This window comes from Seriola dumerili, unplaced genomic scaffold (assembly GCF_002260705.1).
Source record: "Seriola dumerili isolate Sdu_G_001 unplaced genomic scaffold, Sdu_1.0 BDQW01000216.1, whole genome shotgun sequence".
Classification (NCBI taxonomy): Eukaryota; Metazoa; Chordata; class Actinopteri; order Carangiformes; family Carangidae; genus Seriola; species Seriola dumerili.
Window position 1 is genome coordinate 1,669,734 of NW_019174471.1, and position 22,810 is coordinate 1,692,543.

The 22,810-nt window shown below is 40.6% G+C and overlaps 1 protein-coding gene across 6 annotated transcripts in view; it reads left to right on the forward strand.

Annotated features, from left to right (window-relative positions):
• Positions 1-21,692, forward strand: part of LOC111228281 (solute carrier family 12 member 7-like) — a 59,394-nt gene extending 37,702 nt beyond the window's left edge. For 3 of the 6 annotated variants that reach the window (XM_022754147.1, XM_022754150.1, XM_022754152.1), the window contains exons 4-26: positions 644-790; positions 3,755-3,809; positions 4,159-4,289; positions 4,633-4,874; positions 5,076-5,287; positions 6,292-6,459; positions 6,622-6,720; positions 6,982-7,039; positions 8,212-8,386; positions 8,545-8,663; positions 8,843-8,941; positions 9,367-9,486; positions 9,858-9,962; positions 10,598-10,766; positions 11,341-11,536; positions 11,762-11,931; positions 12,172-12,303; positions 12,536-12,643; positions 13,043-13,159; positions 15,591-15,766; positions 16,578-16,592; positions 18,359-18,492; positions 18,641-21,692. In XM_022754147.1, coding sequence (XP_022609868.1) covers positions 644-790; positions 3,755-3,809; positions 4,159-4,289; positions 4,633-4,874; positions 5,076-5,287; positions 6,292-6,459; positions 6,622-6,720; positions 6,982-7,039; positions 8,212-8,386; positions 8,545-8,663; positions 8,843-8,941; positions 9,367-9,486; positions 9,858-9,962; positions 10,598-10,766; positions 11,341-11,536; positions 11,762-11,931; positions 12,172-12,303; positions 12,536-12,643; positions 13,043-13,159; positions 15,591-15,766; positions 16,578-16,592; positions 18,359-18,492; positions 18,641-18,732 — 3,039 coding nt within the window. In that variant the 3' untranslated portion in view covers positions 18,733-21,692. The remainder of the gene's footprint in view (positions 1-643; positions 791-3,754; positions 3,810-4,158; positions 4,290-4,632; positions 4,875-5,075; positions 5,288-6,291; positions 6,460-6,621; positions 6,721-6,981; positions 7,040-8,211; positions 8,387-8,544; positions 8,664-8,842; positions 8,942-9,366; positions 9,487-9,857; positions 9,963-10,597; positions 10,767-11,340; positions 11,537-11,761; positions 11,932-12,171; positions 12,304-12,535; positions 12,644-13,042; positions 13,160-15,590; positions 15,767-16,577; positions 16,593-18,358; positions 18,493-18,640) is intronic. The other 3 variants (XM_022754148.1, XM_022754149.1, XM_022754151.1) reach the window with 3 other exon arrangements.
• The last annotated feature ends 1,118 nt before the right edge of the window (positions 21,693-22,810 follow it).

Here is a 22,810-nt window from a genome sequence, read left to right on the forward strand (position 1 = left end):
AAGTAATGCTGTCCCTGTCTCCCTGTACTGGCCTTCTCTGACCTGACCCAAGTCGGTGAGGGTTGCTATTTGATTGACACAACGTGAAGCAATGGAGATTTGTATATTGTTCAGTTTTTATTTGTCACAAAGTATTTGCCAGTTATTTGCAGTGGAGCACTTTATTTCTTTCACAATCCACTGGCCCACCGAGGCGGCTGGATTTCTCCCAGTGCTCCTGAAGGCCATTCTGAATATGACAGATGGGCCCATTGTCAATATGTTTGTTAGCGAGAGAACAAGAGCGAGGCCAGGAGTGGTTGAGCAAATTAATGAACTGCTCACCGCACTACAATGAAATAAGATGATTTTACCCATTTGAAATGGAAAAAATAAATAAATATGGGAAACACTGATATGACTTTATTTCCCATTTCCCCTTATTCATTCTTTGCTTTCTCTTTGCTTTTTCCTGTGTTAATATTCCTGTTCATAGTTGAAGACATTGCTATAATTCTCACCTCATGTTCCTCTCTTCCATCTAGCCTCTTCCCCTTTCGATCCCTAATCACACTCCTGCAAACTTGCACACATGAACACATTTTAATTCTCTTTTCTCTCCCATCTCACCCTTTCCACCTACTCCCCTTGTCCCCCTCTGTAGAGCCCACAGATGGGGACCTTCATGGGTGTCTACCTCCCCTGCCTCCAGAATATTCTGGGGGTCATCCTGTTCCTCCGCCTTACCTGGATTGTCGGCACTGCCGGCATCTTGGAGTCCCTGGCTATTGTCGGCTTGTGCTGCTCTTGTGTGAGTACTCATTCTTTCTGACTGACGTGCCTTTACCTCTTTAATTTGCAGGGATAAAATATATATGTTATAATATGTTCTTCACTATTCCACATAAACAGTGTATATGTCTTGTTAAGTGATAGAAAAGAATGAACTGACATGAGCTGGTCTGACTCTTGACCCGGATATTATTTATCCTTTAGAGTTTAAGTCATTAGAGCAGTGACAGGCAAGATTATGTAAGAGTGAACTTAATGTACATACCCAGCTCTGTAGTGCATTATGAATACATCAGCACATGAGAGTGAATATGTCTGTGTGCATTAATGTCTTTGCTAACACTGGGGGCAAAAGCTGCTTCAACTTTTAATGGCAGATGGATGCAAATGTTGGATTGACAGGAGTAATGAGTGACTGGCGAGTGGACTGTGGCCACTGATCCCTCCTATATTTAGCCACTGTGACTCTCCATTTCCCATACCCTCCTAACTTTTAATGGTACCTGGCAGCTTGACGTGTAATCCCTCCATCTGCAAAGTGTCAGAAATGTAGCGACATGCACACCCACACAGTGGCTATATTTGCCAATCCCAGGGCAGACAATGGATTACTTCAGCTTAATCAGGGAAAGTACAAACAAAACCTCTCAGTACTGTCTCAGATGAATGCTTTTTGCCTCATTATGAAATGCTCTAAGGACATAACATGATCAGTTTCACTTACAATATGGCCAACACTGACAAAATGACCACATACCAGACTATGCAATAAGCTAAGTTAAAATTAATTCCTACTTAAGGAACTGAAAGACGCAATTGAAGCCATGAATCCCAGACATTCATTTATATTTTTATTTATTTGAATTACTCATTTTTAAATATGTATGGTTATGGTCAGAAGAAAATAGTAAGCCAGCACACAGTGTTGTAATGCTATGAATTAATATCAGATTTCATAGCTACATGAACTGTTTGCCTAGAAAGATTGAAACCCCATTTCATATATTACAATCTAGCTAAAATGCGCTAGCAGGGTTTACCCTCCACTGCATCACTGCTGTTACATAATAAGAGAGCCAAGCTTAGTCAAACAGATTAATGTTCATTTTCACTGCTTAGACCCCATCTGACTTGGCACTGATGGTTCCACGTCAGCCACCTGCTTATAGGTCACATTTTGTGCTGCGGAACAGACATCAAAAATGTCTAAAAATAACCTAAAGGGAATTTCATTCAACTTCAGTTTAGAGCAGCCATGGTTCATTCTGTTCGTAACAGCTGACTGTGTTTAATCTCTTCGTATTCTCTTATGATCATTCACATTCACTGTTTACAAATAGAAAGCTGAAAGCTCAGATGGGACCAGGTCTCATGCTAACATACTAAGAGTGCGCAGATTTAAGAAAGCAAACACATTTCTACACACATCGTCAGTGACTCTCTTACACTCCTGTTAGCCCAGTTCACAGCACAGTGTACAAATTATTATTTTCCATCATGTCATGATTAGTTCGTTCTTTGGGCTGCGTATTGCTCAACAACATGCCTACAGTCGGTGCATTGTGTTTATAGGTCACTGGCAGCACCTGATTTTCTAAAATGTTTTTGCCACTTGTATAGTTCAAATTATTGCAGTGACCTATTATTACTTCTATTACTACTCAACCCTTTTGTTTTATATCACTATACTGTAATATTTATGATGTCATATAAAGCAGCATGAGGGGTTTGAGTAGATGCAGTTTTAGTCTTAACCACACTATTATTAACTTTTCTGACCATATCTTCTCCACATTCTTATTAGTGTGAAAGCTCTAATGGCAATACATGGATCTCTTCAACATTAATAAAGTATGTAGATAGAAATTTCAAGGAATTGAATTTTACGCAAGCAAATCTGTTTTTGCTGATGACTTGCACTGTAAGAAAAAGCCTCAAGGAGCACAACATTTGGTTCCGGTCGAGTTTCTTTTTAAAGTCCTGAAGCTCCACTACTAAAGAATTTCCAAAACATGGCACGTGGCTGTATAAAAACAAATGAGTCCAAATGACTCATGGGAATTGTGAAATAACCTTTCATGTTTCTTCAGTGATGACATAATTGCAAAGTGCTGCTTTTTTCTGTAAATACTTTGATTAATTTACAGTCTAGTCCAGCTACAGTAGCTGCTTAGGGCTTCAGTGGAAGCAGGAGGTAAATCTGTCAGTTTAATTGGCTTTACTCCAGCTCGTCTGCCACTTTAAACCCGACGCCCAGCAAAGAGCACAAGGTTTATCTTAGCTGTGTCCTTGTCCTTGTTCCCCTCTTCCACTTTCTCCTCTTTCCTTCGTCCTCTGCTCTTTCACCTTCACGCTTTTTTCTAGCCCTCTTTCTTTCACCCCTTAGATTTAAACTTTTATGCCTTTTTCTCTTTTCTTTGTTCTTTTTATCTTGTGATTCCTTGCCCTTCTCTCTGCTCTGTCCTTTCTCTCATCCAGAAGCCCTGTTAGCTAACAGGCTGATATAAATGTCCTCAGCCACAATGACTGATTTCACAGAAAAGTCGTATCCATTACCAATCCAAAAGATTTAGAACATAAGCCCCTAAGAAGTATTTTAATAGGCTAAATGCCAGATTGACCTCTCCAAGGATCCTGTTGTTGCGAAAATCTGGAAAATTCATGGAAAGAAATAATTATGAGGTGGGCAAGGAGGCCTGTGTTAATTGTCAGTTCAGTTCTGGTCTTTATTGTTCCACAAAAGGAAGTTATTTCTGTCGTACTTGATTTTGATTGGGCGATAATGACATCGCAGATAACCTTGTTACAATACAGCATTAAAAATGAACTGACCATAGGAATACCTCACATTTCAAAGGAGTATCATTGAATCTCATGAACAGAGTTTATCAATCACAGAGATATGAGTTACACTCTGTGTATGGTCTTTAGCTGTGGGAATTTTATACTGATGTTTTTGTTCCTTGCTTTCCTCCCTCCACAGACCATGCTGACAGCCATATCCATGAGTGCAATCGCTACCAACGGCGTGGTGCCAGGTAGGACTCTTTGGTTCACAGACACAGTTCATTTTTTTTGTTTTAGTTTCTTATGAGGATAAAATGAAATCATAAGTATGTGCTCTAGCTTCAGATGGAGTCTTACTATTTGATGATACATTTCCCAGCTTTAAATATTTGTCACATAAAATCCACATTTCCTTCCATGTTTGTTGATTTCATGTTAAATGATAACAACTATCATTGTCTGAGCATTTCAGTTATGTAGATTCTTCAGGTTTTGACCAAAACATTAAAAACAATGTTCCTTGTTGCAAGTATCTGTCACTGTTTTACAAAATCCACGTCCGCTTATAAAAATCATTCCCGCTGTTTCTTTTTCCCTCAGCTGGAGGTTCGTACTATATGATTTCCAGATCTCTTGGCCCAGAGTTTGGTGGAGCTGTAGGCCTCTGTTTCTACCTGGGAACAACGTTCGCTGGCTCCATGTACATCCTGGGTACTATAGAGATTCTTCTGGTAAGTGAACCCTGTTTGTGCTTGGTTTACCTCCACATGGTGGTTATCCGCCACCTGTGTTTACAATTCAGCAACGTTGTCTTTTCTTTTCACCCAGCCGAGTTCATGCTATTTACCCAGACTCACATGAGTTTGACAACAATATTTAGAAAACTAAATAACAACTCAGATTTTTGCCCTACTTCTTTTGGTATGTGAATGTTTTCCTCAAATGCAGGGATAAAACTATGAGTATAAACAAAATAAACAGGCTTATATTTCTTTGTGTTCTTACTGAAAGTGATGAGTGTGTAACATATATATTCTTTTTTTCCTGCTACTTACTTTTGTTTTGTTTTTTCAGACCTACATTGTGCCTAAAGCAGCCATCTTTGTGGCTGAGAAAAAGGAGGACCAAGTCGATGCTCTGCTGAATAACATGCGTGTTTACGGCACATGCTGCCTAGCACTGATGGCTGTGGTCGTCTTTGTGGGGGTGAAATATGTCAACAAGCTAGCTTTAGTCTTCCTAGCCTGTGTCATTCTTTCCATCCTCGCCATCTACGCTGGAGTCATCAAGACCATCTTTGAGCCACCAGACTTTCCGTGAGTCCAGTTTACAGTATACAGTATATCCTCCTTGAACCTTATTGTGCTATAATGACATCAGACTAACTTTGTCAGCCAGCCATAGTTTTTAAAAACACAACAGATGCATGTTTTTAGCTTTATTAAAAAGCAATTGCAACACTTCAAACAGTGTGTCATTTGAAGAAGTCTAACTAGTATCTTTTTTCCTCCACACAGTGTTTGCATGTTGGGAAATCGCACTCTGCAGAACCACTTCTTTGACAAGTGTCTTAAGTTTGAGGTTGTAGACAACGTGACGGTCACCACCAAGCTGTGGTCTCTGTTCTGTGACAAGCCTGAGCTCAATGCCACCTGCAACGAGTATTTTGTCAACAACAATGTTACTCTGGTGCAGGGCATCCCCGGGCTGACCAGCGGAGCCATTTCAGGTTGGAATACAGTGTTTTCTCTGCACCCATTTCCTATATGATATACAGGTATTACATTTACTTCTATAACATGTAGATATCTAAAATATTTTAAAGTGTGTTTCAAGTACACTTTATTGCCAAAATAATTAATAAAAATGATCTAAATGTACAGGCTTGGAAAATATGTGTTAAATACTAACCTCTCAATAGGAATTTACACAGTTAAAGACTGCAATATTTTATTAAATACAGTGCAAACACAGAACATTCCTCCTGTTATGTAACTGTTGGCCATGACAAATTCATTTTACTCCAAACCATCCAAGCAAATGCATTCCAGTCATATTTCTAGTGAAGCAACTGGCGTCTGTGTCTGCAGGTGCTATACGATCATTTGTAATCATTTCACTCTATCTGCCCTCTGCCATCTCCATTTGCTTTTATTTTTATTTTCTTTAGCTCCTCTCCAGTCTCCCTCAAATTACTCCTCCTTAATAGAAAGGTTTTACTTTTTTGTGTATTTGGAAGTCTTTGAACAGATTGCGTCAGCCGCAATTTCCCTACCTGTATCATCTTGCCTGTTTTTAATTACCAGTGTTCTCGTAGCACCAGCCATTCACTTGCTGTTTCACTTAGCTCCAATGCTATTGACTTAATTAATAGTCTGGAGCAGTTACAGAATGTTTAACTTATAAAACTAATTAACTTTGATTTGACATGTTTTACTCATGCTGCTTTTGAAGTGTGTTAAATTATAAATCTTTTGATACAGTACTAGCAGCATGTTTAATTTCTCCTCTCTAATATTCTGATTTGTGAGCTGGCAACATGGTTTCACAATACTGGTGTTTCCAAATCCATGGTCATCTTATCCACTTTAACTAATTAGCTGAGTTTTTATCTCTTGATCTGTGAGTCTCTTTAAAGACAACCCATTATATTGCCAATTGGGTGATTTAGCAACCGTCTGAGAGCTCTGCTTTGTAACAGTGCTAATTACTCTGTTTCTGTCTCTCTTGTAGAAAACATGTGGTCAGAGTATGGTCCTCTGGCTATGTTGGTAGAAAACAGAAAGTTGTCATCTCTTGGGGGAAGTGACCCTGCCCAGGACATCTACTTGCCGTATGTAGTCAATGATATCACCACCTTCTTCACACTGCTGGTCGGCATCTACTTCCCCTCTGTCACTGGTGAGACTGATAAAAGCGACTGACACACCCACACACATTGTATTGTGGGAGTTATTTTGTAAACTTGTGTGCTACTGTCTTGGTCAGAATTGCTCATCATAGAGCTGTGCTTCATTTCTAAATATGTCATGTTTGATATTCTGTCGTGACCACCTCTTCCAGGTATCATGGCTGGTTCAAACCGGTCAGGTGACTTGAGGGATGCCCAGAAGTCCATTCCTATTGGGACCATCTTGGCTATTGCTACCACCTCTGTCATCTGTATCCTTAAACCTTTTACATGGCACTGTGGTTGATTTAAAAAAAGTTAGCATAGCTCATATATAGTAGCATTATAGTAGTATCGTTAGTATAGTTAGTGTAGCGTAATCAGCTACAGTATGAAGTATGCTTTGTATAGAGATTGTGAATCACAACTAATGCTGCCAGATATCACATAAGTATGGCAAAGGCTGTTAGTTTGTGGTCGGTGTGTGCAGTGTGTTTAACGAGAAGTTTACTCTCCTGACCAGTGCCTCCCAGACGTCACCTGTGTGGTTCTGTTTGGGGCCTGCATTGAGGGCGTTTTGCTTCGAGACAAGTAAGAGTTTCACACAGAGCTTATATTGTAAAATATTGCACAAAATCTGCTGAATTATTTTTTTATGAATATATTTTTTATTAAATTGATCTAGAAGAAAAACAATGTGCACTATGTAAGTTTTGGTCTTTATGGTCCGTCTTTTCTCTGTTAGTATCATCACTTGAGGTTAGATGGATAAAATTGTCTTGCCACTAAGGCCTCAGTTGTTCTCCCTTACACACACACACACACACACACACACACACACACACACACACACACACACACACACACACACACACACACACACACACGGGCAGCTGCGTAGTTGTTGTTATTTTGCTTCTTTCTAGTCCACTTGGAGGACTGCATGCGCAGTTGGTGTCCTCATAGCAGTGGCCAAATTGGAGAGTACACGGACATTCGCACAGAGCCTCGCATACATCCTCTGATGACGAAATTTAGGTCACGTGGATCGTTGTGTACTCGCGGAGTGTTACAGCAGCTTAAGTGCCCTCATCAAAAGAGGCTCAGATTTACTGTTTCCTCTTATCCCTGATCCTTGTAACACTGTGTCATAAGGAGCATGTTTATAATTGTGTACTAACAATGTTTTTATATTTTACAAGACATCAACTATACTGTTTATTTGAAAAACTTACAGTAGGTAAAATGCCAAAAGTATAGAAGCTTTTTTAAAAACAAATCACAAGTATATATGTCGATTTAAAAAATAAAAAAAAGGAAAAAATGGGTCATTCGTTGGAGTCTATTTTTACCTGCGGATTTGTCCACATTTAGTATTCTAGTTCGAATTTCTGGCAACAGGACATACAATGTTTGGGAGTCAAAATAAACTATGGTGCATGTGTGTGTTCATTGTAAGGAAGGAACTTGTCACCCAGAGCAACTCACTGATGTGTTTTTAATCGTTTATAGACAACAATGGAGCCCTATGGTACAGAGGAATAATATCATGCTTTGGATACACACACACATTACTTGTTGGTGGGATGTATTCTTGGTTGTTGGTCTTTTCATGGGAGTTGTTAACAATAAGAAAATATCATCAAACGTATAATTTAAGTTAACTGTAATTGATTAACTATTATGTGAACATATGTACACTTTATACAGCTGCATAAAATAGTATGGTCCAGTTAACATGTATGATTGTTTTTGTATTGCAGATTCGGTGACTCAGTGAAAGGAAACCTTGTTATAGGCACATTGTCATGGCCCTCACCCTGGGTCATTGTGATTGGCTCGTTCTTCTCCTGCTGTGGGGCGGGGCTGCAGAGTTTGACCGGAGCCCCGCGCCTTCTGCAGGCCATCGCACGAGATGGCATTGTACCTTTCTTACAGGTTAGACGCACCCTCAACTCAAATACTTTCAAAGCAATCTTCATCCTCATACGCTCATCTTCAATTTTCACACTTGACTTTGTGTGTGTGTGTGTGTGTGTGTGTGTGTGTGTGTGTGTGTGTGTGTGTGTGTGTGTGTGTGTGTGTGTGTGTGTCAGGTGTTTGGTCACGGGAAAGCTAACGGAGAACCTACCTGGGCTCTTCTGCTGACTGCTGGTATCTGTGAGATCGGCATCCTCATCGCCTCACTGGACGCCGTGGCTCCTATCCTCTCCATGTCAGTACCTGTCTGTACAGTAACGTTAAATGCTTTCTTTCCATAAAATCAGATTACCGGATAAAGTCTATGATCCCTTATGTATTTCGCTTCTTAACAGCACTTACAGTAGGTCATAACATGGAGATTTAGATGAGAGGTGAGTTAGTGTCTTTTGGCTTATTGTCTTTCTCCTGCAGGTTTTTCCTCATGTGCTATCTGTTTGTCAACCTGGCCTGTGCTGTTCAGACCCTGCTGCGAACGCCCAACTGGAGACCACGCTTCAAATACTACCACTGGTGGGTGACAAATAATACAGTCTTGCAAGTATATTGTCTCTCTATATTACACACTCTGAATTTACTTTTGTATTTACTATGTATTTACAGACATTGAAAGAAGGGGATATTAACAGGTTAATTTCAGGCTTTTTAACAATGTCAGGGATCCGACTACTGAGAGGGCTGAGGGTTCCTTTAGGAAGATTTTAGGGCACAAGTCAAGAATCACATAAATACCTTCACAACCACAGACAAACCTGTTTCATATGGTTTGTGACATGACTTACTGAGATTAATTCCACAACAAAGGCTGAGGGCAATACAGGACGTTACTATTATTAACTGTGCAATGTGCAAACAACCTGAACACACACTTAATCTTAAAAAAATGGATGGGTATGTTGTCAACGAACTGACTTTGTAAAGTGTGTTTTCTTCTACAGGGCTCTGTCCTTCCTGGGAATGAGCTTGTGCCTTGCTCTCATGTTCATTTCCTCCTGGTACTATGCTATTGTTGCCATGGCCATCGCTGGGTGCATCTACAAATACATTGAATACAGAGGGTAAGAATTTAAAAATACCTTATTTTTCGATACCACATGCATTTTCAGGATCATCCACTTTGTTTTAAAAACAGTTTATAAGTTGAAGCTGTACATTTAAAACTTTAAAGTCTTTAACATTTTAGTTATAGTAGCAGTAGAGTATATATTTTTCACTTCTTACATATATCAATTAAAGGTGTGACTTTCAGGCCTGTTACGAGAAGTTACTGCAGAACTTTCACATGTTGCTATAAATAACAGTATAAGTTACCCAGAACTAGACTGTACAGTTCAGATATGAACACAACACACAACTGAGGTGTTAAAATCCATTCACTGTCATTCTGTGTGTGTTCTCATTTTTTTTGTCAATCATTTGTTTGCTTCAGGGCAGAGAAGGAGTGGGGTGATGGTATCCGTGGTCTGTCGCTGAATGCAGCCCGCTACGCCCTCATTCGCCTTGAGGAGGCTCCACCACACACCAAGAACTGGAGGTACAGTATCTTGTGTGTGTGTGTGTGTTTCACATGGTTTGTGGTTACAGCTGACACAGTGCCACCTGTCATTGTTGGGCTGGACGAATGAAAGACGGGAATAGACAGAGGGTGAATTGGATTAATCTCTTGGTCCTTTTCCTAATCTGTCAGAAAAGGTTGATAAGCTTTCATTCTGTACAGAGGCCCGCACTGACTGACCTTGCACACAGCCTGTCCAAAAACCAAAACCACCAATTCGGAATCATTTACTTCCTTGGCGTGTTCAGTTCAAATGCTCTTTTTAGGGATGTGATGTTTCCAGATGTTTCTTATCAAAGATATCTGTTCATGCTCCTGTTTGAAAGCTGCTCTTTCTAACTCTTGTGGTCTCGTGTTAAACACATGTGAGACTAAAAGGTTTAATTAAGCTATACTTTAGGTCTCCCTGTATTGTTGACTGAGATCCAGTAATACTGTAATAATGATTCCACTCCTTATTACCTTATTAAAATAAGGTTTTCTTTAACAGTTAAATAATTGTGTCATATTTTTTAGTTTCTTACTTATCAAACAGCCAATCCTGTCCCTCACTACCTTGCAAAGAAAGAAATCTGACTTTGTCCACTTTCTTTTTTTTTTGTTGACGTATCCAGGCCTCAGTTGTTGGTGCTCCTGAACCTGGACTCAGATCAAGCAGTCAAACACCCTCGTCTGCTGTCCCTCACCACTCAGCTCAAGGCAGGAAAAGGCCTGACAATAGTGGGAAATGTTTTAGAGGGAACATATCTCACTAAAGATGCAGAGTCCAAAAGGGCTGAGCAGGTACAGTGGAAATTCACACACACGCAGGCAAATGCATGTACACATCTTAAATGCAAATGCAGGCACAAGTTTATGTCTCAAACACGACCCTCTTCTACCAAAAGTAGGAATTCCTGGTCATAGTTGCTCATAATAAGTTAAATGGGTTCATCCATAGCTGAGCATTTTAGTCAAAATCAGATAAATAGTTTAGACAATCATTTTACCCCCACACTGCAGATTAACTCTGCCACCTACTGACCAAATTGAGCAAGTCATCAGATTTTTTTTTGGCAACCTGATTTGTCAGTGTCCTCAAAAGCATTTTTAATCAGTGGATTATTTTTTCTGCGAAAGTAATCATGTGCAGAGGCTGAATTCCAGATTAAACAGACTGCTGTATTCACGGGGATTGTTCAGAGCCATCAGTATAAATTAATGATCAGAGTGCTGAATGTTAATTTTGAGGAAGGAGTAAAGTTCATCCAAGGGTTCAGTATAATAATCAGTGGATCACTGAGTTGTAAGTGTCTCCATAAAGACATATTTTTAAAAGGTTAATAATGTATCAGTTTTCTTCTCCACTTCTATCCAGAACATCAAGTCCTCCATGTCAGCAGAGCGGACCAAGGGTTTCTGTCACGTTGTGGTGTCTTCAAACCTCAGAGATGGCGTCTCCCACCTCATCCAGTCTGCAGGGCTGGGAGGCATGAAGCACAACTCAGTCCTGATGGCCTGGCCTGGGACCTGGAGGCAGTCCAATGACCCGCAGTCATGGAAGAATTTCATAGGTAGAGACAATTCAGAATAAAAAAGAATTCAACTGTGGACAAGTAATGGAAGATAACTGATCTAAAATGCAGTGGAAGTGAATAAAATACATATTATATATTCCATATTTGCACATTTCAACATGAACTCATTCCACTGATGACAGTGACTCAATGTCTCATAGACAACACACAAAGATTTAACAGGCAGTGTTTCATAGACGTTCTCTCTTTCTAACCATCTAGAGACGATACGGGAGACCACAGCCGCCCATCAGGCCTTACTTGTGGCGAAGAATGTGGACAGTTTCCCCACCAACCAGGACCGTCTAGGGGAGGGCACCATTGATGTGTGGTGGGTGGTCCATGATGGGGGCATGCTGATGCTGCTGCCCTTCCTGCTGCGACAGCACAAGGTTGGTCTGTGTGTTTGGGTTGTATTTATCTCTGAGACATCCTTAACCCCCACAAATCATTTTTCATATCATTCATTCCTCTGTTCTAATTCAGAATCCCTCTCTCATACATTCTCCCTGTCTCACACTGTCTCTTCCCTGTCCCTTTCCCACTGATCCTGCTGCTAATCATGAATCCATCCATCTACCCCTGACTGACTGTATTCTCTTCTGTAATAACTGAGTCTGTCCTCCCACTAGGTGTGGAGGAAATGCAAGATGCGCATCTTCACTGTGGCCCAGATGGACGACAACAGCATCCAGATGAAGAAAGATCTCCAGATGTTCCTTTACCACCTGCGATTGGATGCAGAGGTGGAAGTGGTGGAGATGGTGAGACTCTAAGAAATGTCATCAGTAGCGGCTAATTATTCCCACTTTTTTTTCAAAATGTATCTAAATTTTATCCTCTTTATTTCCTGGTTCAGATGCTGGAGATGAAACAGTTAGAAATAGTCACAAACAGAAAAATTTCCAAATAATAAACTTCCTGTACATTGTCTTTGATTTGATTCTAAATTGTACTGATTGATTGATTCTGATGTTTCTGTTCCTGTCTCTGCAGCATGATAATGACATCTCAGCCTTCACCTATGAAAAGACGCTGGTGATGGAGCAGAGGTCTCAGATGCTGAAACAGATGCAACTGTCCAGGACTGAGAGGGAGAGAGAGGTAATGCACACCTCATCCAGCTGAACACAACCCCGCACTCACAGTCCCTTTATCCCTGACTACCTGCAGTTTCATCCCAGTTCCACACAAGTGGATGATTTTTATGCTTTTGTCTTAGATTAGATACTAAGATAAATTAATAAACATCTATTGCATTTATTCTAACTGAATGATGTTTGCATTTAGCTCAATTTTAGTGTGTGTGTACCTGCACAGTGATGACAAGCGTACTGTACAAAAAACCTTATGTGAAACATATCAGATTATAATGTATGTAACACAAACAATGTAGGTTCGACAGTATTTTAGCTAAATGTGGCCACCTGCTGCGTTTATGACAATTGGCCCCTCTCCCTGTTCATCTGCCACCGCCTCTCTGGGCCGTGCCACACCGCTCAGATTCAGAGTATCACTGATGAATCGCGTAGTTCAATCCGGAGGAAGAACCAGGGCGCTGCCCAGGGCCCGAGCTTCAGCCGGCAGTCCTCACCGTTGGAGGACACTCAGGAGGATGAGGTAGCCGATTTTGTCAACCCACCGTCCCTCACTGTTAGACCCACCGGCCCATCTTCACAAAGCTGGATCTTTGGTTACAACTGTCGCTTGTCATGTGACTGTTTTAATAACTAATATCACCATCAAAGTTAAAATTCTGAACTCAGACAATCTAATTTATTAGAAAATCTAATAAATAGATGCGGAAGTTGTTAGTGTTACACTGTGATCCCATTATTCTCTATTGTGGACATCAGACTGTGATGCATATACAGTAAAATGAATACACAGATGGGAAGGAAAGATGGAGGAGTAGTAATACTGCTATGGTGTAAAATTAGTAATGCCACAGGAAATGTATTTTCAGTCTAAATGTGGACATAGTTTAGAATTATACAGACTGACCTTCAAAATGAGAAGTGTAACCATACCCAGAGAGTGGGAGTTCTTATTAAGAGTCAGTTATGTTTCATGATCAAGCAGGAAAAGTTGTTGTTTGTTGTTAATTGGAAAACCTGCAGCTCAGGTTTTCACCAACATTCCTCATGTATCTATTTAAATTATACCTTTTTCTCATTTTCTGAGGAAGCGTACTGTTGGGAACGTTGGCACAGATTTTTTTTAACAAATCTTCTCTGTAAACAAAAACATGACTTCAGCATCACATTAATGATTTTGCCTAAAGTCAGTGTGGAGCTAGAAATAGAGGAAAATGTTGTGTTCTCTTGATAATCTTTTTTTTTTACCATCTAACTGTTAGCCCTTTTCATAAGGTCACTGGCCAACAACCTCATGAAGAGAGAAGATGACTAATGAATAACAGATAGGATCCATCTTGTTCATCTGACTTTTAAACCACAAGTCCAGTTTGGCCCAACAGTAGTGCTGTTTACTGTATAGTCACTGAGAGCTGCTTTGTGAATATCAGCCTGAGACTGTAGTAAAAGCTCCCATTACCTTCATGATTCCACCTCATCCCCAATCCCCCAAAACATAAGGATGGAAAGAGTGGACAGTATTCTCTGTAATGTGTCTGACTTTTGCACAGTGACAAAATCTTCAGAGCTGTATCGATGCTGTCAAACTCACACGTCGGACGCTTTATTCAGGTCAAAACACTCTGAGTGTGAGATGTCCTAAGGTGGCTTCTGTACAGAGGATAAACATTGCCTTTCCTCTGGTGCCATCCTCAGCAGAAACATTACATTTCGCTGCCAAGTCATGTCTTTTTTCCATCCCTCCAACAACTGGGGTTTCTGCTGTGCAGTGACCATCACAGCCTCACTGTGCTTTTAGTTTTAATGATCCTCACAATATTTTATAGCAAGTATATTTTCACAAAGGAGTGGTTTACTCTTAATTGTGACATGACAATACTGTCTTCTCTTTTCTCATTTGAGCTTAACCATGATCTCAACCCTGTTCTTCATTATGTTGACACCCACCCGCCACTCATACTTTTAACGAGTCCATACACCACAAACAGCCAATGGTCAACAAGCATAACAGGCAGAGAAACATCTTCCAGAGACACCCATCCTTCAAAAAAATGAGGGAGCATGCTATTTACCACTTGGTCTCCCGTCTTATTTATCGACAATGGAGAATTTGAAAATCAAATGTTTTAATCAGGAAGCCGTAGATACAGTCATGTTTTATGCTTTTATTATATATGAACAGGTACTAGTGAACACAGAGACCTCTATCTGTATGTTTATGATGACAGGTGATAATTAAACTATGATTTATTCTTATCATTTGTCATTGACAGTGGTTATATAATTGTGGACTGGAGGGACAGGAGTGAACAAAGTTGTTGTCAAACAAAAATATTTAATGATGTGTGTTGGTCCTACTCTGCCATGCTATGCTGTGCTGTGTTACTCCTGCACTGTCCCTGCATCATAGGCACATAGAGCTGCTTTATATTTGTTTAAGTAACACATCTCTTGGCTGACATCATACTACACCTTCACCACCACTGTAGTTTTCTTTTCGTTGGTCACTCATAAATGTGTTTCAACCATTGCTGGGCCCTTCAACCTGCCCAGAGATAGATTGTCATGTGATGCCCGAGGTAAATTTGTCCATTTATCGTCCATGTGAACAGGTTTGTAATGTCTCCATTATTCTCTAGCACGGTTTTGTCTCACTATTAGAAGGAAAGTTGTTGAATTCCCATCGTCTTTGGTCCCAGTTTGTAATCTTCCCTCATGTTTCCTTTTTCACTGGCCAATCTGGCTGTTCCTGCTCCATTTCCTCACCTTTGTTTCCTTATTCTCCTTCCACCTTTTCCCAGTTTTTATTCCTATTTTTATTCCTACCACTTTCCCTCCTTTTCTCATTATTTCTTCCATTCTGTTTATTTTTCAGTCCCGTGAACCGTCTCCTGGTTAATACTCCAGCAATCAGCTGCTGATATTTCTCATCCTTCTCTCGCCCTCCTTTCCAGGCCCAGCTTATCCATGACAGGAACACAGCATCTCATGCCACGATAAATGACAAAGCTGACACCGGGCCTGACCGGGTTCACATGACTTGGACCAAGGATAAGCTGTTCACAGAGCGCAATCGTAACCGCGAGTGCAACGCCAACGTGGCTGTGCGTGACCTGTTTAACATGAAACCGTAAGTTACGTTTGTTAATCTGAACAAGACCCAAAAAGTAACATCTGTGCATTTGTAGCTTTAGCGGTAAAAAGAAGGGAAAGTGAAAGATCTGTCCAGTAGATGTGTAACTTTAAGATGAAGTCTCATATCAGAGGAGTGTCAAGTCTACTGTTTATGTTACTGAAGAATAATGTAAAGATGATATACAATATGATGTAATTGCATGTGCCCTGTGAGAGACGTTTGCACCATTTTGAACTGATTTTTTAAAATTGTCACGATACATAAAGTTTGATAAGAATGTGGAGTTTAAACAGCACTGACAACACTTCAGGATGGTGCTAAGGCCTCAGTGCAGGAGGACAGCATGTCCATGTGTTGTAGTAGACGTAGTGATGAGCCTGACAGGGTGAAATGGGACAACTGTGTGCATGGCGTGTGCATTCAGGCTGCATTTGGTGTGTGTGCGCATGTGTGTACACTTTCAGCCATTTCAGTCTTAGTGCATGGCCACACCACATGTCCACTAACTCTTTCCCATCCCATACTGTCCGTACTGTCAGTGTGTGGACTTCATCAGGTGTGTCCCAGTCCTTTTATATTAGCCGATAAAGTTTGTAATTCAAATCAGTGCATTATAAAGCGGGACAGGAAGAACTGGAGGCCACTTTTTCACAAAGCCTCACCATTTCTTGGGTTTACTTCAGTCACCTTTGGGTGTCACAGCGAACGGTTTGGGACAGCTGGAAGCATGCAGTGTGGTGGAGAGAGCTGACATAGAAGCATCTAAGCCTGTTTCTGTTGTTCTGTCCCATTTTCCTCCTTCTAGAGAGTGGGAGAGTCTGTAAGTCGCATTCTCTTTGCCCTAGGCCGTATGTGTGTCTACTGCTGCTGTGGTGACTGTAGCTTTGTTCAGTGTTCTCCAGCTCATGTGCCCGTACCTCCGTGTTTATGTGTGTGTGCGTGTGTGTCCGTGTCCTTGTTTGTGTATCCTAATGTGCATGAACTTCCTGTTCCAACATCAAACACTATGTCAGTGGAAAAGCTTCCAGTTCATTTGCATGTAATATTTATGACATTGTATGCATGAGCAAAATTGTGCTTTCCCTCCATCATTTATCAGAGTGATCAGCAGATACAAAAAGTGTTCATTCGGCCTGACATGAAAATAAAAATGTTTTTCTTCTTCAGTAGAAAGGAAAGCAGAATTTTGTAATTGTTCTCATAATTTAGCTTCTGGCAGTTGGTGTCTTTATGTGCTTTATTAACTTATGATCTAACAGTTGTGAAGGTGATGACAAAGAGGCAACATTTAAAAAGAAAGGAGATGCTTTTTTAACCGTGGTAACTATTAATAAACCGTGTGTACAATTGGCTGTGACAAAACTAAACTAATAAAATGACATCATGCTGGACTTTGGGATACGGCACTGCATGTCCCTTTTGTCTTTAAATGCTGCCTCTGTTTGCTTCAGTCCCTTAACTATGCCTTTGTTTATTCATTTGTGTTTGAGACTAACATGTAGTATGCTTCAATTAAAATGCAACTTTTCTCCGTGACAGAATTTTATCGATATATGTGATTGTGTGTTAGTGAAATTTCATAAGCAAGCCAGAAAAAGACCCTGTTACATTAGTGTTTTCTGTTGTACAGCCATGTAAACCAGAGAGCTTGTTCTCAGTGAGTTTTTCATTTATATTATAGGTTTTAATTTATACTGTGGATAAAGGTTTTATTCACTGGAAGAGGACAGTATAAACAAGCGCCTCAAAAGTTTACATTATTGAAAAAATGTTCCAGTGTGCAGCTGCTATGTTAATCAGGAGTGCTGCCATGTTACCACAAGAGGCCTTTTTTTATAAAAACACTGACATGTCACAGCAGGAAGAGCTCAGGTTAATGAGGGTCCTGGTTTTGTTGATGCTGCCTCACTGGGACACTTGAACAAAGCAGAGCCATCATTAATGCTGTTAGTTACACCTGTGCATTTTCTGCTCTGACAAGTCAAAGGTTCTGTTCACACCTGGCATTAACATGCACCTCCGGATGCTTCATGAGTGACCGCTCGTGATCAGATCTCACTTCCCTGCTCCAAATGCAGATAAACCCGTATCATCTCCAGTCCGACGATGACCGATGAGTCTGTTGTCAATGTGTTTGAATGTGGCCACATGTGGCCCAGACCACCTCCGAAAGTGTTCTGAGTGGTCAGATCTCAAATGTGTCTTGGGTGCGCTCACACACGTGCCTAGAGCTGACCGCTTGTGATCGGATCACCAGGTCTGAACAGGGCCAATGTGTCTGCTGTGAAAAAGGTCTGTTGTGGTCTTGGAGATTCTTGGATTACTTTCATCAAAATTTCTTCAGAGCCCAGTTTACAGAGAGAAAATAATTCATTTCATTTCATTTTAATTTTCCAGTACAAGGCTAATTTTACATTTGATGACGTGATGATGACTACAGTGCAGTTTGCACACTAAGTACTTAAGTAGGTCTAGAAACAAGCTGATGTCCTTTATCACTAATTAGATCTAGGGCTTAGTTTAGTTTGGTTAACGATGTTTTCTTCAGTGCTGTCTTTTCTCACTGTGAACATCTTATCAAATTAGGAACCAGTCTAATGTTCGCCGGATGCACACAGCTGTCAAGCTGAACGAGGTGGTGGTCAACAAGTCCCAGGGAGCTCACCTGGTTCTACTGAACATGCCTGGACCCCCTCGGAACAGGGGAGGAGACGAAAACTGTATCCTGAATTACTGCCATTTCAATTCATCCTAGTTCAGTGTGATGCATTCTGATGTGATTGATGGCAGGTGGTGAATGAGGGTATAATGTGTGGTGTACTGGAACGCTCTGTTTGTGTCTCTGTACCTTGACTGCTGTCGTCTCAGACATGGAGTTCCTGGAGGTTCTCCTCGAGGGTCTGAACCGGGTCCTTCTGGTGCGAGGCGGTGGCCGTGAAGTCATCACCATCTATTCTTAAAAAAACCTCTTTGACCCCACACTGCACACATGGGCTGTTGCCATGGATACCGGTCAACGGGCATTCTTGGGGAATGAATCCAAACTGGGTTTTTATGAAAGGCAGGGGTTGTTGGAAGGCGGGACCACTTGTGATTGACCGATGGCGTGAAGGGCCTGAGGATGAAGGAAACAGTTAGCGTTGAGTCAGCTGACTGGCTGAGAGAGTGAGCACAGTGTGAGTCCACGCCGGGCCACAGAACCCCTGCTCATGGAAGATAGAGCATAGAGACACTTTATATTTTTCATTTAACTCTGAAAACGTTGTTCTGTTCTGTTATATTTTCATATTCTTTCCCTCTTGTGTTGATGTTGTCAAGTTACTGGCACTCACTGTGTAAAGATAAGCAAAGAAGAAGTGAACATGTGCTGTTGATATGAAACTCGTAGTCTATCATGTTGTCTGGTGCACTCGACTGTGGGAGGGGCAGAGACGTTTGCTGAACCTGAGGAAAAGATGACAAGTTATAAAACGAATTTGAACTCAAATAAGTAAATACACACAGAAAAGTAGAAAACCATCTGTCAGCACTCTGCTGCAGAAAGCTCACTCCTAACAGCACCTACTGAGGTTTTAATATCAAATCCAGTCTGCTGATCTATATGGTCTGCGTCACCATTTGTACTTACATGTTTTCATTTAAAATAGCTTCTCAGAAACTCTTTGAGTCTGAAAGGACAAACAGTTAGTTTAGAAACTGCTGAAACATCCTGGTTAGGTTGTAGAACGACGGTGGGCTCGTGTCTGTAGTTGAAGCGTCTCCTCTGAAGCTGTAGTGTTGTTACTCTGTGGTTGTTTGCCTTGTCATGATTTAGTGAAGGACTAGCCAGAAGGATGTTGAACATTACCCAGACGATCTTCTGTTAGGTGGGAGGGAGCTTTTTAGATATCAGGTACTGACACTTTATCACTGATCATCATTTCCCACCCTCAAAGAATGCTGTTTTTTTAATAGGGAAAATAGCCATAATTAATATTCTAGGAGCTTTATAATGTAACATATTAAATGCACATGTACATTTATGGTGTCTGAAGTAGTGCTCAGTTGGGAATGTCAAAATTTTTTTTAAATTGAAGGGCTGTTTGACAGCATATAGTAGCTGAATAAATTGGCTCGTTGATCCAAACAAATCTTAAGTTTGCCTTCAGAAATGTTGGCGTTTAACAAAGTATACTTTTTAAAATGTAAAAGCACAAACTGATACATGTGAATTTGTGTCATTTCAAATTTCTTTTATGTCGTTTCACCCGATATTAAACAAATAGTGACGTAGTTACAGCACTGTTGACTTTGCACTACCGATCATTCAGCACTTAAATCGTTGTGCTCTCTCACTTACTTCTACTGCTTACAGTGACACTTTCTATCGGTTGACACACCACTACATTCAAGAAAAAATGCAGACAGCCAACAGTTCCAAAGTAAATGCTCACGTTTCAATGTTTTTATAATATTTTACCAAACAAAAAATGTTTTGGCTTTGAGTCCCAGGCTGAGCAGATGAACAGTTACGAGCATGTGTGGGAGGAAAAAGTGCCAAAATGACTACAAAAGAAACTGTGGGAGTACTATTACTATTACAATGCTTCTTCTAGCATGACATGCAGCTACATTGACAATCTTTCATTTTTGGATAGTCATCACTTCTGCCATAACTCATGTAAAATGCTGAAAGTAAATGATTGAGGAAATACAGCAAATAGTGCGATTTCCAGGGCATTTCAAACCTTCACACCTGGGCTGAAAGAAAAGACAGAGGAAAGAGGGAAACCGGATTCAACTCTTTCACACGTGTACTTCCACAGTTTCTTTTCAAAATTAGCTGTGCAGTATTTTGTAAAGCAGAACGACACATTTTCCTGCAGTTCTTTGTGGGGAAACGTGAACTTCTGACTGTCAGTTATGCAGCATCTGTGTTTTGTTGAGTTTTGTTCAGTTGTTGATGTATGCCTGTTTAACTATTTAGTCATGGTCTCTGTAGTGTTTGTTACATTATAACTGATCTGTTACTTTAAGTGTTAATTTTTGGTGTGATTTCTATGGACGGAGGCAGAGGGAGGAGGTTATGTGCGAAGACGGCGGCAGTTGTCAGATTTTTTGGTTTTTGGTTCCAACCTACCAGAAACACAACATGCACAACACGTAGGACTGAAGACCCTGGACTGAAAGTATTAACAAACACGAGTGAAGCAACCAGGGTGAAAATGAATGGTTTCAATAATTATCACTCACTATATAAAGTTCAAACTGTTTCAGTTTCTTTGTTCAGTTTTCTATTTTAGCCACCACAAACAAATACATATGATGCATTAATAAATTTGTGTAGTTTGAAGTTAGAGACATTGAAAGTTGTAAAGATAAATTATTAAAGAAGTTTCTTTTTGTTTTTAATTTGGTCACTGAGCTGAATAGCAGTAGCTGTACGTAAAGGAAACATAAACTACATAAAACCTTAAACAGAAGTTGTAAAATAAAAAAGAAAACTGTTTCTGGAGGTAAATAGGATCGTCAGCAGTGTGTGTTTCACGGCTCTAATGTTTGAGGTGACTGGAGAATGTTATCTACCTCAAGTTGTCACTGAGGCTCAGCTGAGGAAATAAGAACTTGTTCGATCACATCGCTCTTTCAGAACTGATGTTATGAATGGATTCATGGAAGGAAAAATAAAGAAATAAAGCCTCTGCTACGTGAGAGGACCAGCAGAGTAGTGTGTGTTGTGTGTGTGTGAGAGAGAGAGAGCGTGTGTGTGTGTTCCGTTGTGAGGTGAAGCTGTGTGTGTTTCTGCTGTTGTCCGGCTCAGCTGGCAGGCCTCACAGGCTGGAACAGGAAGTCACTTGTGGGCGCACATGTAGAAGAAGGTAGCCCTGTAAATTGTATTTGTGCCTCTGAGTAATTATTAAAAGTGCTGAAATAAACCAGTGTGTCTCTGTGCTGATTGTAGCCCTGTGATTAAAGGAGCAAGTTGATCATGAATTAAATAAAATATGTTTTTGCCTCCTTTAAACTAGACAGCAAAATAAAGTTCTGGCCCAACATATGCCTGGATCCCCGGCCCGAGTCTGGCCTGTATACTTCCCTGTCTGGGCAGACTGACTGTTTTCCTCTGGTATTGACTGACACCCAGAAGATTTTCTGTGTGCGCGCCAGAGTAGGTCCAGATGTGGAAGTATCATCTGACGATCATGCTGTATATGAGCCAGATTCGGGCCAGAGGAAAATGAACATGTGGCCCAAGTATGGGCCAGATTGATTTTGGTATCTATGGCTCTCAATCTCAAACCATTGGTAGCCCGTGGCCTCACTACGGTCACTGCTCCACATCAGTTTGAGGGGTGATGCAGTGATAGCACGACATTTTGTTCTGTTATATTTCCATTACACATTGTGGCATTTTTCCTATAAAGAAAAAAAGACCCTCAGGGGTGACGAGAGGTGGCTCTTGCATTCTACATGATGTGCAAAAGTCTTGTTTTAATACTCAAAATAGTTCAGGACTCCCCATCAGATTAATCCAGCCCTAATCTGCTAAAATGTACCTTTAACTGCCCTTTTACCTCACTCCTACATGTGGCAAACTTATTGCCAAAGTTAGATTTGACTTTTTGTGTTTGTTTACTTTTCTGACTCTCTAATCTTTGCTTCTTTCTGTAGTTGTACCCTTTTACTGTATGTCTCTAAAAGTTAATCATATGAAACCATTTTGAGGGAAAAATCACGTCTTGATCTCAGTTTAAAGCCAATGCAACATATGACGAGAGGTCACCAGCAAAAATCTAAATCACAATTAATGAGTCTGAACATACAGACTGGTAATGATGATGAAGGGACAACATTCATCCACCAGAGGGCAGCCTTGCCTTCCTGTGAAATTGTCTTCATGCTGCAGCCGTTAATGAAGAGAATATCTCTGAGTCAAATCAGGCATGTTCACATTTTTCTATCAGTTCCAGATATGTGATAAGACGGTGACATGTTTACTGGCTTGTCCCTGTCCCATCATCCAGCCCCTCCGCTGTGGGAGGTGTCAGCCTCCTCCTG